Source organism: Onychostruthus taczanowskii, unplaced genomic scaffold (genome assembly GCF_017590055.1).
Source record: "Onychostruthus taczanowskii isolate IOZ18803 unplaced genomic scaffold, ASM1759005v1 scaffold19, whole genome shotgun sequence".
Taxonomy (NCBI): Eukaryota; Metazoa; Chordata; class Aves; order Passeriformes; family Passeridae; genus Onychostruthus; species Onychostruthus taczanowskii.
In genome coordinates, this window is record NW_024499128.1 from 12,528,978 (window position 1) to 12,542,760 (window position 13,783).

The 13,783-nt window shown below is 59.0% G+C and overlaps 1 protein-coding gene across 1 annotated transcript in view; it reads right to left on the reverse strand.

The window, feature by feature from the left end:
* Positions 1 to 96: 96 nt before the first annotated feature.
* Positions 97 to 13,783, reverse strand: part of HS3ST6 (heparan sulfate-glucosamine 3-sulfotransferase 6) — a 31,486-nt gene continuing 17,799 nt past the window's right edge. Inside the window, exon 2 of the mRNA XM_041401804.1 lies at positions 97 to 720. Coding sequence (XP_041257738.1) covers positions 102 to 720 — 619 coding nt within the window. The 3' untranslated portion in view covers positions 97 to 101. The remainder of the gene's footprint in view (positions 721 to 13,783) is intronic.

Here is a 13,783-nt window from a genome sequence, read left to right on the forward strand (position 1 = left end):
ATGACCACGGACATCCCTTGACCACAGTGACCACTGGGCATCCCTGGGCCGCAGTCCTGGCATGCCAGGTGCCAACCCAGCAGCGTGCCCTGGCGATGGGCTCAGTCCCACCCAAAATCCTGCCCTGTCATCTGGTAGAACTTCATGTTGAAGGGTCTGTAGAACTCGCGCAGGCGCTGCACCAGCTGCCCGTCGATTGTGGGGTGCGGCCGCCCCTTGGATTTCCCCAGGCAGCGCGGTTTGCTCCCCCCCTCGGGCTTCTTCAGGCAGGGAAAGCCCTTGGTCTCGTTAAAGTAGAAATGTCTGTCCGTCACCACCCTGTGGAGCCCCAGGAAGTCCTGGACACGGCCCATCTCCCCGGCAGGGTCGCTGACCAGCCTCTCCCCGCTGACGAAGAGGAACTTGGAGAGCGGGAAGTACTGCAGCCAGTTCTCCAGGTGCTTGGCGTAGATCCCGATCCTCACCGCGCTCCAGCTCGTGTCGATCAGTCCCGTGCTGAGGTTTTTGAAGGCCAGGGCCTGGAAGCTGGGGATGGAGGGGTTTTTGGAGAGGGTCTGCGTGTAGTCCGAGATGGCGCGGGTGACGGGGTTGCGCACCACCACGATCAGCTTGGTGTCCCGGGACATGTTGTGGATGCGCCGCGGGGCCTCCTTGGTGACAAAGTAGCTGGGGGTCTTCTCCATGGTGATCTGGCCCTCCAGGGTCCGTGGCATCAGGCTCCTGAGGACAGAGGGACACGCTCAGGGCTCAGCTGCTCCCACCTGATGTCACAACGGGTGGGAACGAGCCCCAAAACCCGGCCAGAAATGTTCAAGGGCTTCCCAGCCACAGCCACATCTCCCCTTTCCCTCCTGTCCCACCTTGTCACACCCCCCTGGTCACCTCCTCCTCTTCAAAACCCTTCCTAGGAGCCCCCGAGCTCCAGCCTCTCTGCCCATCTCAGCATTCCCTTTATCCCCTCCGGAGTGTGTCCCTAGGAAGGAGCTCCCTGTCACCCTGCCCCACCCTGCAGGCTGCTGCTCCACCTTGGAATTCCTTCCCGGCCCTGGAAATCCCTCCTCCAGCTGCGGTGGGTGAGGGACATCTCAACGCGAACATTTCGGGACGAGGCTGGTGCTCATCCCTGCCGCCAGTCAGATTTCATGTCCTGGAGGTTTCAGCTCTCCCCGTGGCATTGCAGAGGAAAATCCCGGAAAATCCCGGAAAATCCCATCACGGGGGTGATGCCCAAGCACCAGCTGGGAATGGAGATGCCCACCGAGGCTCCCTCCTCCTCTGCCTCCAGACAGGGAGCAGTTAAAGCCAGAAAAAGACTGTTTCCTTTTCAAAAGAAAGGCAGAAAAACCCTGAGGGCCCAGCCATTGTGCTGGGTAAAATTCACTGCTCTGATTGTTCCCTCGTGCACTTTAATGAGGCATTAATTGCAGCAGAAATTACCCAGCCGTGTCACCCCGTGTGACAGAACGGGTCCTCCCTGCCACCAGCACAGGCACCTGCCCACTGCCCTCCGCAGCCTCCTCTTCCAGCGCCGGGGAGAGCCACAACACCCTGGAATGTTTGGGAAGGGACCCCACCGATCACCCAGTGCCACCCCTGCCAGGACAGGGACACCTGCCGCTTTCCCAGGGTGCCCCGAGCCCCGTCCTGGCCTTGGGCACTGCCAGGAACAGCCGGAGATTCTCCGGGAATTGCATCCCACTGCTCGGGGCTGTGCCTGGCAGGGGGCTGGGGACAGGCACAGGGCTGTGCCCGGCAGCATCTGCTCCTTATGTCATGGGAAAAGCTTGAGGTTTCTGGGATTTTTCCCCTGGACTCAGGAAAGAACACTTTATTAAAAGCATTTGCGAGGGACGCCCCACAGCTCCCTCCCCCAGACAAGAGCAGGAGCCATTTGTGGCTTTCCCCACCCCGGCCCCTACACTTTTATTTTAATTTTTGCACAGTGCCAGCGTTTTTAGAGGCAGCTCCTGTCCCTGGTGCCCTCACCTGGCAGCACAGCCCCTCTCTTTGGCACCAGATGATCCACAGATCCCAGGGCAGCCACAGCTGCTTTTCCCATCCTTCCCTGCACTTCTTCCCCAAATAACTTCCCAGAGGCTGCCTGACAGAGCTCCTGCTGGGAATCACCTTCCCAAACAGGGATTAGACCCGTCCCTATCCCCTCCTGGGCTGCTCCAGAGCCCAGGAAATCCCCAGGGATGGGGATGGGGATGGGGACTCACTGGGAGCACAGCACAGCTCACCCCCTCTCCTGCGGGGCTTCCCAGCCAGCCAAGCGTCCTGAACTTTAATTCCATGCAGGAAATGCCACAGGGCTTTCCAGGCTGCATCACCAGCTTCTCCTGGCACCTTCCGAGGCATCCCTGCTGTGTGCGCCTGGGATTTCGGAACGGCTCCATCCTCATCCTCCTCCTCATCCTCATGCAGCCCTCCCAGCACTGGCCTGAGGGCCGGAGCCAGCCCTGCTCCTCAGTGGGCGATAAATTGTTTATTCCAAACAAACCCTGGGGATGGGGACCCGGAGAGGCCACGCTGAACCACAGCCCGGCCCTGGAAAACGCCTCTCATCCCTCCCTGTCCTGCACAGGGACATCGGGGCCAGGCTGAGCCCCCAGGGCCATCCACAGCTTAATGACAACGTGATTAAAACAAGTTTTAATGAAGTTTCAATGGGTTGGGTGGGGTCTCCCAGCGGCTCCCGTGGCTGTGGTGGGTGCGGGGTCCTTCAGTCCCTGAACTGAACCGGGGACACCCCGGGATCCCCTCGGGAACAGCAATTAACTGTGCAACACCCCCTCTTCCTCAGCAGCCCCAGCACTCCCAGCTCCTGGCACAACAATTAAACATTTCACATCTTCATTAAGGCCCTAATACTTCCCCTAAATTAGCCGGGTTAATTATTGACAACACCCCGCTCCCTCCAGCCCTGGCTCAAAGCGGCAGAGAGCAGAGCTGCCTTTGCTGCGCTCCACTTTAGCCCGAACATTAGGAACGTTAATTAAATTTACAGTTAATTCTTGCTGACCCTAAGAGAGCACCGTGGGAATGCCAAGCAGTGCCTGCAGGTACAGGACACAGCACTGGGGAGCCTTGGGAAGAACTGGGATTTCCAGAGGAGACTGCGTGCCCAGGAGGAGGGATAACCCCTTCTGCCTCTCCATTAAGCTGATAAATGTTTGTTTTTAATTAATAAAACAACTGGCACTTGAGGGGCATCGGAGCAGGGGTTTCCTACATGGAGACATTCAACACATGAAAACGCTTCCTCGGTTAAGGTGACACACAATAAATTACAGCAGATAAAATGATGATAAAAATGCAGAAAGCTGCATTAAGTAGTGATTAACAGCCACAGCAGGCAGGGAATCAAAGCAGACTTCAAAAACTGGGCCAACATAACTTCCCAGAGTTAATTGCTTCACGATTCCTGATGATTTTTGGAGCAGAACTCCTCCCGGTACTGAGCTGAGAGATCAGGGGATGCACTCTCAGGAGATAAGTCTCCAGCCCAGAGCATCCCTGAGTTATCACCCAGGGCAGCTCCAGGAGGAAATTAACTCTATCCCAGCCCAAAGCAGGAGGGCAGCACAGGCTCTGCCTGCTGCTCATCCCCCAGAAACGCCAGGCAGAAACTTCCACATGGATACAGGTCCAGCCTGAGCTGGGAGAGCCCAAAAGCCCAGATCAGCCACAGGTGGAAATGGTGGGTGCTGTGGGGTGAGGATGCTGTGGGGTCAGGGTTGCAGGTTCTGTGTTATCACCAAAATGAGAAAAAAGGGGGGGGAAATCCCCTCTCCATCACTATTTAGAAAAAAAATGAACCCTGACCAAAAAGCCCGGCCAAAAGGAGTGAAGGGCAGGGGTTCTGCCAGAGGGGGACACGGCTGAGAGCTTTCTGCAGGACAAAGTGACTCTTCCAGGCACCGGGATGGGGCTGGGGACGCTGGGGACAAAGCCAGCACAGCTCAGCGGTGACAGCTCCGCCAGCACCAGGCTGGGCAGGGGACACCCCGGGCTCCAGGGACATTCCCGGTCCCCAGGGACAGCCTGGGCTCCAGGGACACCCCCAGGGGACAGGGGACACCCGGGGCTCCAGGGGACACCCCGCGGGCAGGGTGACAGGCAGCAGGCCGGGGTTCAGGGCTCGCGGAGGGGACAGGACCGTTTTTGTGTAAATGTAAAACAGTTTGGAGCCGGGAGGGGCTCGGCACGGATTGATGCCGCGGTACTGGCCGGATCTCCATATGAATCGCGCTCGGGTTTGTCGCGGCCGGGACAAGGCTGCCTTTGTGCCCCGGCAGCTCTCCGGTGTCACGCTGGAACCAGCGCGGCCAGCCGGGGATAGCGACCCTTCCCTCTGGAATAGCGACCCTTCCCTCCGGGGATAGCGTCCCTTCCCTCCGGGGATAGCGTCCCTTCCCTCCGGGGATAGCGTCCCTTCCCTCCGGGGATAGCGTCCCTTCCCTCCGGGGATAGCGTCCCTTCCCTCCGGGGATAGCGTCCCTTCCCTCCGGGGATAGCGTCCCTTCCCTCCGGGGATAGCGTCCCTTCCCTCCGGGGATAGCGTCCCTTCCCTCCGGGGATAGCGACCCTTCCCTCCGGGGACAGCGACCCTTCCTTCCGGGAATAGCGACCCTTCCCTCTGGGATAGCGACCCTTCCCTCTGGGACGCTCCAATTGCAGGAAAAGGGTGCGAGGCGGCAGGGACGGGAATTCCAGCCCCAAATCCCTGCTGGACGCTGCTGCGGGTGGCAGAGCCCTGCTCTCCAAAAACGGGGGGCAGCAGGGCTGAGCCCATCCCGGGGCTCTCCATCACCTCTCCTGCTCCCCAAAAAGGGAGGTGAGAACCCATCCCGGGGCTCTCCAGCACCTCTCCTGCTCTCCAAAAACGGGGGGCAGCCGGGCTGAGTCCATCCCGGGGCTCTCCATCGCCTCTCCTGCTCCCCAAAAACGGGGAGCAGCCGGGCTGAGCCCATCCCGGGGCTCTCCATCGCCTCTCCTGCTCCCCAAAAAGGGAGGTGAGAACCCATCCCGGGGCTCTCCATCATCTCTCCTTCCCACAGGAACCAGCGCAGGGAACGGAGGGTTGGACTGGGAAGGGTGAACTGGGAAAAATGAACTGGGAAGTGATGGACTGGGAACGGGAGAGCTGGGAAGGGATGGACTGGGAAAAATTAACTGGGAAGTGATGAACTGGGAACGGGAGAGGTGGGAAGGGATGGACTGGGAAAAAATGAACTGGGAAGGGGTGAATCGGGAGGGATGAGAAAGGGAGGTGAGAACCCATCCCGGGGCTCTCCAGCACCTCTCCTTCCCCCAGGAACCAGCGCAGGGCACGGAGGGTTGGACTGGGAAGGGTGAACTGGGAAAAATGAGCTGGGAAGGGATGGATTGGGAAGGGGTGAGCTGGGAAGGGATGGACTGGAAAAAATGAACTGGGAAGGGGTGAACTAGGAAAGGATGAACTGGGAAGGGATGAGCCGGAGAGAACAGGGAGGGATGAACCAGGAGGGAAGAACCGAGCGGGATGGACTGGGAGGGATGAGCTCCCCAAGCCGCCCGGGACCAAATTAGCCCGCGTTCCTTTTTACCCTAATTACCGAGCTGCTCCCCCTCGCCTTCCCCAGCAGGTCCTGGCAGAGCCCCCCCAGCGCTCCCCAGCCCCGAGCTGCCTCCATTATTTCTGATTCTTTCACCAATTCAAAAATGTGCAAATGAGGCCGCGGCTTCCCAATCAGGCCTGGCCGGGAGCTAATTGGCTTTAAGCAGGGAGACCTGAATATGCTAATGAGGGCAGTAACAAGGCTGTGATGCGCCTGGAAGGGGAGCCAAGCCCTGGGCTCCACCACGGGCTGACTGAGACACGTCAATTAACAAGCAGGCAGATAATTTATTAATGCTCCCTTGCACCCCTGTGCCCTTTGCTCCTAATTACCGTTTGATACATCAAACAGCGAGGGGGTTTGGCGGGTCGTGCTCCCAGCTGGAGCATCCCCAGGGGCTCCTCCTGCCCCCCAGAAGCTGCAAGATTCCCCCCTCGCCCCACGGAGGAGCACGGCTGGGGGGTCCCCGGCCCACACAAGGACCCCAGAGCTCTCCCAGTGCCACTCCCTGGGCTGGCTTCAGGTGGATGAAGAGTCCCAGAGGAGGAGGAAGACGCGGTGGGTTGTGCCACCCTGGAGGGTGTGAGCCCCCCAAGGGGCTGCAGAGCAGGGGGGAGCAGCCCTGGGGGGCTCTAGGGGGTTCCAGGATGTTCGGGCTGGACGTGGCTCCCGGATCGTGTGCCACCCTGGAGGGTGTGAGCCCCCCAAGGGGCTGCAGAGCAGGGGGGAGCAGCCCTGGGGGGTTCCAGGAGGTTCGGGCTGGACGTGGCTCCCGGATCTGGAGTTGTGCAGGCGAGGGGAGAAGCCTGGAGCCAACATTTGCATTTCTAATGGCTGCTCCCAGCAGTCACCCGACACCCGGTCATTAACCCCCACACGAACCGGGGCTGCCGAGCACGGCTGCTGTTCCCACCCAGAAAGTCTCCCAGATCCCTCGGGATGCCAGGATTCCCGGTAGGAAGGGGTGGAAAAGGCCGTGTCCCCCCAACACTGCAGTCCCCACACTCAGTTCAGTTCCCAAAACCCAGAATTTCCATCGGTTTCCTGCCGTGTGCACGGCCAGGGGCTGCAGTTATGGCTCTGGAGGGTGTTTTCCTTGCAGGGCTATTCCAGCCGGGTGAAAGGTGGATGATGGAGAGCAGGAATCAGCCTCAGTCAAGGCACAGCTCCTTCCCTGCAGTACAGAAGAGGCTCTTTGGTCTCTTAATGGGGTTTGGGACGACCCCTCCTCACCGTTCTCCACTCTGGAGCAGCTACAAGATATGGGGTCAGCCTAAAAATGCCACCTGAACTGTCTAGTGACACTGCCAGGAGCCCCTCACAGCTGGGACTGTCCCTGATGGGGTCCAAAAAGAGCCCCCAGGGACTCCTCCCTGATGGAGTTTGAGTAAAACAAACAGTGAAAACTGAGTGAAAACGCACCTGAAGCCTCTGCTTGGGTGAAAACAGGTGGGAAACAGAACAGCTCCATGAATCCCTGTGGAAGGTGCCCAGCTTGGTGGGGCACTGCATCCCCAAAACCCCTCCAAAAATTGTGAATGGCACATGCCCAGCCATGATGGGGCACTGAATCCCCAAAACCCCTCAGAAAATGGGGAATGGCACATGCCCAGCCATGATGGGGCACTGAATCCCCAAAAACCCCTCAGAAATTGGGACTGGAACGTGCCCAGCTTGGTGGGACACTGAATCCCCAAAAACCCTTCAGATAGTTGGGCTGGCACATGCCCAGCCATGATGGGGCACTGAATCCCCAAAAGCTCCTCAGAAAATGGGGACTGGAAGGTGCCCAGCTTGGTGGGACTCTGAATCCCCAAAACCCCTCAGGAAATGGGGAATGGCACATCCCCAGCCATGATGGGGCACTGAATCCCCAAAAACCCCTCAGAAAATGGGGACTGGAAGGTGCCCAGCTTGGTGGGACACTGAATCCCCAAAGCCCCTGAGCCCAGGGGGGCTGGCAGTGCCCTGGGCTGGGGCTGTGCCCGGTGGGGACAGGGCTGCGCTGGCAGCTCTCCATCCCTCTGGAATGAAGCCTCTCAGCGTGGCAGCCGTCAGGAATCTCCTCTCCTGGGCGGCTCCCCAGTGTCCCTTTGATTGCCGGAGGGGACAGCCTGTGGCAGGTGTCCTGCCTGTGACCCGGGCCAGCCCAGGGCTCTGATCTGGGGATGACCCTTCCCAGCAGTGCCCGTGTGCCCCGCTCAAACAGCTTGCAGATGAAGGAGCAACAGACTGGAGATGATTTATTCAGGAATTAAAGGTTCAGTACCCCTTTTAAAGGCTGTGCCTCGGCACTGTCAGCCTTCATTGCACACAATTAAAGGGCTTGGCTGCCCCAGCCCCCCTCTCCTGCCTTCCAGGGGAAGGAAATCAAACAAAACCAACCCCCCCGAACGCCCCCGCCGAGCCCCGGCCCCGGGGGGCTCTGCTGAAGGACTCGGGAGCTCGGCAGTGGCCCCGAGCTGCAGCTCCAGCCTGGGAAGCTGCTCCAGCTCCATTCTCTGCTCGGGATGGGGGATGGAGCACTTGGGTTTGCCCCCCGTTTGCAGGAGGGGATGCTCGGGGTTGGAGTCCTCAAAGCAAAGCAAAGCAAAGCAAAGCAAAGGCTGTTCCTGCAACTGGAGCTGCACTGGAGAGGAGTTATCCCTCCTCCTGGTTATCCCTTCTTCTCTTTTTCCCTTCTCCTGGTTATCCCTCCTTCTGCTTATCTTTTCTGCTTGTTATCCCTTCTCTTTATTCCTCCTCCTGGTAATCCCTTCTCCTCTTTATCCATCCTCTTGGCTATCCCTTTTTCTCTTCATGTCTTCTCCTATTTATCCCTCCTTCTGGTTATTCCTCCTCCTGGTTATCCCTCCTTCTGGTTATTCCTCCTCCTGGTTATCCCTTCTTCTTTTATTCCTCCTCCTGGTTATCCCTTCTCCTCCTTATCCCTCCTCCTGGTTAACCCTTTTCCCCTTTAATCCTCCTCCTGGTTATCCCTCATCTAGTTATTCCTTCTCTTTATTCCTCCTCCTGGTTATCCTTTCTCCTCTTGATCTCCTCTCCTGGTTATCCCTTTTCCTCTCTATCCCTTCTCCTCTTTATTCCTCCTCCTGTTTTATCCCTCTGGAGCAAACTCGACCCTGCAGCAGCTCAGCACCCCCTGTGCAGTGCAAGCACTGCAAACTCCACACGAATCCCAGCCCAGCTCCACTTTCCTCTCCCACCTGGGCGGGGGGGGTCGGGATAAACCCGGCACGGTGGGGATGGATCCCTCCCGCGGGCTCCAGCAGCAGGAATTCAATGAAAAGCTTCCTTCCTCTTAGGAAAGAAAGGGAAGAAACCCGCTGGCAGCAGCGCTGGGATAATCCCTTTGCAAGGCAGTAAATTTCCCTGCAGCTCCCCCGGAAAGTAATCCCGAGGATTATTGCACCTTTCAGCACAGGCAGCTTTAAACAGGCTCTCCCCTCCCCGTGGATCTGGTGCTTTATGACCTGACCTGCTGTCTGAGCAGGGGGAAACACAAATTACCCTCCTCTGAACCTGCAGCACAGGCTCTGGTGACAGATTTTATCCCCCTGGTAACCGGGGTCCTTGGGAGAGCCAATAAATAAGGGGAGATTGCTCCTGGAGCTGCTGGGGAGGAAAGGGGACCCCACTAACCCTGACTATCCCAAGGTTTCTTTTAAAAAAAAAACAGAAAAAAATCCCCAAGACCACTCTGTCTCAAGATCTTGGTTTCAATTACAAATTTAAAAATTGCACTCATTAGTTTTCACTAAATAAGCCCCTCACAGCAACAGGCTGGTCCTGCCTGGTTTCCCACCTTGATGGAGGAGAGCACAGGGAAAGCATAAAAAGGTCACAAAAATCATTGAGGTTTTCAGGTTCACAGTTACACAGACAGCAGAAATAGGAATCCTTCCAGCTCCGGATGCTTGGCTGAGCAGAAGGAAAAGAAAGGGAGGGACCCTTTCCACTGTGCCAGGTTCTGCCAACCTGGCCCTCCATCCATCCATCCGTCTGTCCCTGTCCCAGTGAAGCCATTCACCCGTGTCCTGTCACCACCACTCCGAGTGCATCCATCCCTCGCTGTCACATCCCAGGGGACACTGTCTGGAGCCGTTCCCATCCCAGGACCGCTGCTCCCTGCGCCACCATTCCCAGCTAATTAGCCCAGCCTAATTAACCAGGGCACAGCGCAGGACCCACACCCCCCCTGCGGCCTTGGCTCCCGGGGGTCCCTCCTTGTCCCACTCCCGGGGTGCAGGCGAGGGGCACCCCCAGAATTCCTGCCCATCCCGGTGCTGCAGGTGCGGGAGCAGCGGGAGCCCGCCAGGGAGGAAGGAAGGAAGGAAGGAAAAGAGGAGGAGGAGGAATTATCCACACATGTCTGCCAGAGCCAGCCCCTCCCGCTGCCGGCCAATTGACAGCTGCCCTGATTTGATCAGCAGCTGCTGACGGGCAGCAGACAAGTCCCCAGGGCCATGAATAATTTCAGGGTATTTGTGTTTATTTGATCTCGGTATGGGGCGGCCCTGCCGCCAAGCCCCGACCCGGCCGAGCCACGGGAAGGGGCAGCCGGGCTCTCCAGATGGCTCCGAGGCCACCGTGGGCAGGGCTGGCTGTCCCCTGGTGTCCCCTCCCTCGCCCTGCTCCTCACCTTCCTCCTGCACAGCCAGGGGGAGGAGGAAGGACTCCCCAACAACTTTCAGGGAATAGAAAAGATCCCCCCAGCCTCAGGATTCCTAACGTGCCCGTTCCAACGGTTTCATGTCATTTATCCAGCGTCCCCTGATTCCAAAGGACAAAAACGAGCACTTGGTGCTTTCTGGGCTCCCATGCCACGTTTGGGGACACCCTGTGACCCCAGCCCCAAACCCCTGTTTGGGAACACCCAGTGACCCCAGCCCCAAACCCCTGTTTGGGGACACCCCTCTGTCCCTCAGCCCCAAACTCTGTTTGGGGTGTGAGCAGGAGGTGCCCTGTGGGACAGGAGAGGGGACAGAGGCAGCAGTGCCCTGCCCAGGTGGTGGCTCTGTGTGGCCCTCAGCAGCCCCAGGAGGATCCCAAAGGAAGATCCCAAAGGAAGGTCCCCAAGCCAGGACTGTGGGGTTTGTCCCCACCTCAGGCAGTGCCCTGGGCCGGGTGCCAGGGCTGGCACACGAGGGGCACCATCTGCAGCCCGCTCCTGGCTGGGCACAGCAGCCAGGCAGGCAGGAATGTCCCCCAGTGGCACTCGGGAGTGGGACAGGCAGGACAGGAGGGGGACAGGGGGACACGGCGATGGCACAGCTGCACAAGGGCACTGGGGGCTGAAGGTGCTGAGGCAGCAGAGCCCTGGGGATGCAGAAATTCCCATTTTTCCTGGGTTCTGTAATGCCTACTGTGGGGTTTGTCCCCACCTCAGGCAGTGCCCTGGGCCGGGTGCCAGGGCTGGCACACGAGGGGCACCATCTGCAGCCCGCTCCTGGCTGGGCACAGCAGCCAGGCAGGCAGGAATGTCCCCCGGTGGCACTCGGGAGTGGGACAGGCAGGACAGGAGGGGGACAGGGGGACACGGCGATGGCACAGCTGCACAAGGGCACTGGGGGCTGAAGGTGCTGAGGCAGCAGTGGCAGAGCCCTGGGGACGCAGAAATTCCCATTTTTCCCGGGTTCTGTAATGCCTGACAGCTCGGGCAGGGCATGGAGGGGCTGCAGCTGGAACCTGCTGGCCTGGAAGGGGCAGCAGCTCTGCAGAGCCCCAGCCTGGCCCCAGGGTAATCCATCCGGAGGTGACAGTCCCCCCGAGCCCTGGAGGGACACCTGCAGGGACACAGGGACAGAGCCAGGAGTGCCCAGCCCTCAGGGCACCTTCCAGGCTGAGCAGGGCAAGGAGCCACAAGTGCAGCTCCACCTTTTGGGTCCCCAAAAGCTCCCAGGTGAGAATAAACCATCTCCTTGTCCCCCTCCCCAGCCACCCCCCAGCTCAGAGCCCCCTCCTCACCCTCGGGGGCTCACAGGGAAAGTGTCAAAGTGTCACCCCAACCCCTGTCCTGGCCACCAGCTCTACACTCAGCTGCTGTGTCCCCCCAGAGCAGGTTCTGCCCCTCCACAGCCACATGCCACACGTGTCCCAGCCAGCTCAGGATGGCTCCAGGCTGGAGGGGCTCATCTGTCCCCCCTCCTGCAAACCCAGAACTGCTTCTTGTGGTGTTTGTCTCGGGCCTGCCGCTGTCACGCTGCTCTCGTTGGGATGGAAAAGAAAATGCATCCAGTTTTCCACAGAAACAACAAAGATTCCCCATCTGGGTCAAATTTGTAATCCAGCCTGAGGGAAGATGGGAAACAAATTTGGGTTTGGTTTTTTTGTTTTTGGTTGTTTTTTTTTTTTTCCTATCAGAAAAAGCCTCGTTTCCTGGTGAGGAGCTTCACCCACAGCACGGCAGGGGTGGGAGCCACCATTCCCAAATTTCTCCGTGCCATCCCATCCAGTGGAAGGGAGCTGGGAGAGGAGCCCCAGCACGGAGCAAATGGTTCTGGTCTCCTGAACCTGCTGAGCCCCTCAAACCCAGCCAAGGCTGCAGCACCTGGGAGGCTTGGGAATGTGGGGGTGCTGCTGGGAGCCCCCTCCCCCTGCTCAGCTGGTCCCCAGGTGAAGGAAATCCTCCCCTGAGGAGGGAGCTGGGGTGGATTATGCACTTTGCTGCAAAAAGAAAAATAGGAAAGCTGTTCCTCCAGCCACGGCAAAAGGGCTGTGGAGATGTTGGGAAAGCTCAGGAATGCCCCAGGAGAGGTTGGACAGGGCTTGGAGAGCCTGGGACAGTGCAAGATGTCCCTGCCCTTGGCAGAGGTGGCTCTGCATGGGCTTTAAGGTCCCTCTTAAAACCCAAACCACTCTGGAATTGCAGGATATCCTGAATTTTCTGCAGCTCCCAGAGCTCTGGGTGAGCCCCAGGTGATGGAGATGGGGGTTCCATCCATCCTGTCAGTGCTCCCCCCTCCCTGCCTCCAGCAGGAACAACTGGGAATTCTCTACCAAAACACTTCTTTGCACTGGAAAAGCTTCACTCTGTGGCAACTGGAGCTATTTGTGGGAAAGAACTGGATTTTACTTATTTTTAGTTTCCTAGGGAAGTGTGGCTGGAACAATCACACCCTGTCTGTCTGTCTGTCTGTCCAGCTGTCTGCCCTGTCAGATCCCACCGGCCCATTCCAGCTGGATTTGATGCAGGACCAGGATCAAAAATAGGAATTTTTACACACGGAAAGCTGGAGCTGAGTGGTGGCCAGGACCCCGAGCACTCCACGGCTCAGGGGGAGGCAGCTCCAGCCCCTCCACACCAGCCCAGTCCAGCCCAGTGCCACCAGTTCAGGCTCCCCAGTTCACTCAGCAGCAGCTGCCTGAGCAGCACAAACACACCCTCTGCACCTGAATCTGCTCTGGGAGAGCTGGGCACACCTCAGTGCCCTTCCCAAAACGCCCCTTGGGGTGTCCCTGTCCCCCAGCCCGGGCAGAGCCCGTTCCCAAGCAGGAGAATCCATCCCAATCCCTGCCCCATGCCCAGGGAAGTGCCAGTGCTGGTTTGTCCCCAGTCCCTGGGATGTGAGGGGGAGGGATCTTCCCAAGCCTGCTGCTGCAGGACAGCGATTTTCCCTTTTTTTTTCCCCCTTTTTTGAATGCGAGGGAGGGAAAATCCGGGGCTGAGCGGAGCTCTGGGGCCGGGAGGCGTTCCTGCCACCGGGCCAGGCGGGCAGGACACTGGGGGCTTGTGTGCTGCCGGAGCCCCGCGGGGTGGAATGTTCTGGAGCCTTTCCCAAATCCTCCCTGCGCTGGTGACAGCCCCCCGGGCGTGGGACACCTCCTGCCAGTGTCCCCCGCTGGTCCCCGGGGTTGGGGACACTGCTGGCATTGTCCCCTGCCCCTGCCGGCTCTGCTACCCCATCCCAGGGGAGGGGAGGTGGGAATTGCCCTCAGGGTGGGTGAAGTGGTTCCAAATTTCTGCCTAAAAATGCTCCAGGAAAGCCTGGGGATCAGAGGGGCTGGAGCAGGGATTTCACTGGAACCACAGAGCTGCTGAGGTGGGAAAAGCCCTGCCAGGTCGCTCCAGCCCTTCCCCAGCACTGCCAAGGCCACTGTGCCTGTCCCCAAGTGCCACATCCACAGGGCTGGAACTCCCTCCGGGGCTGGTGACCCCACCCTGCCCTGGGCAGCCTTTC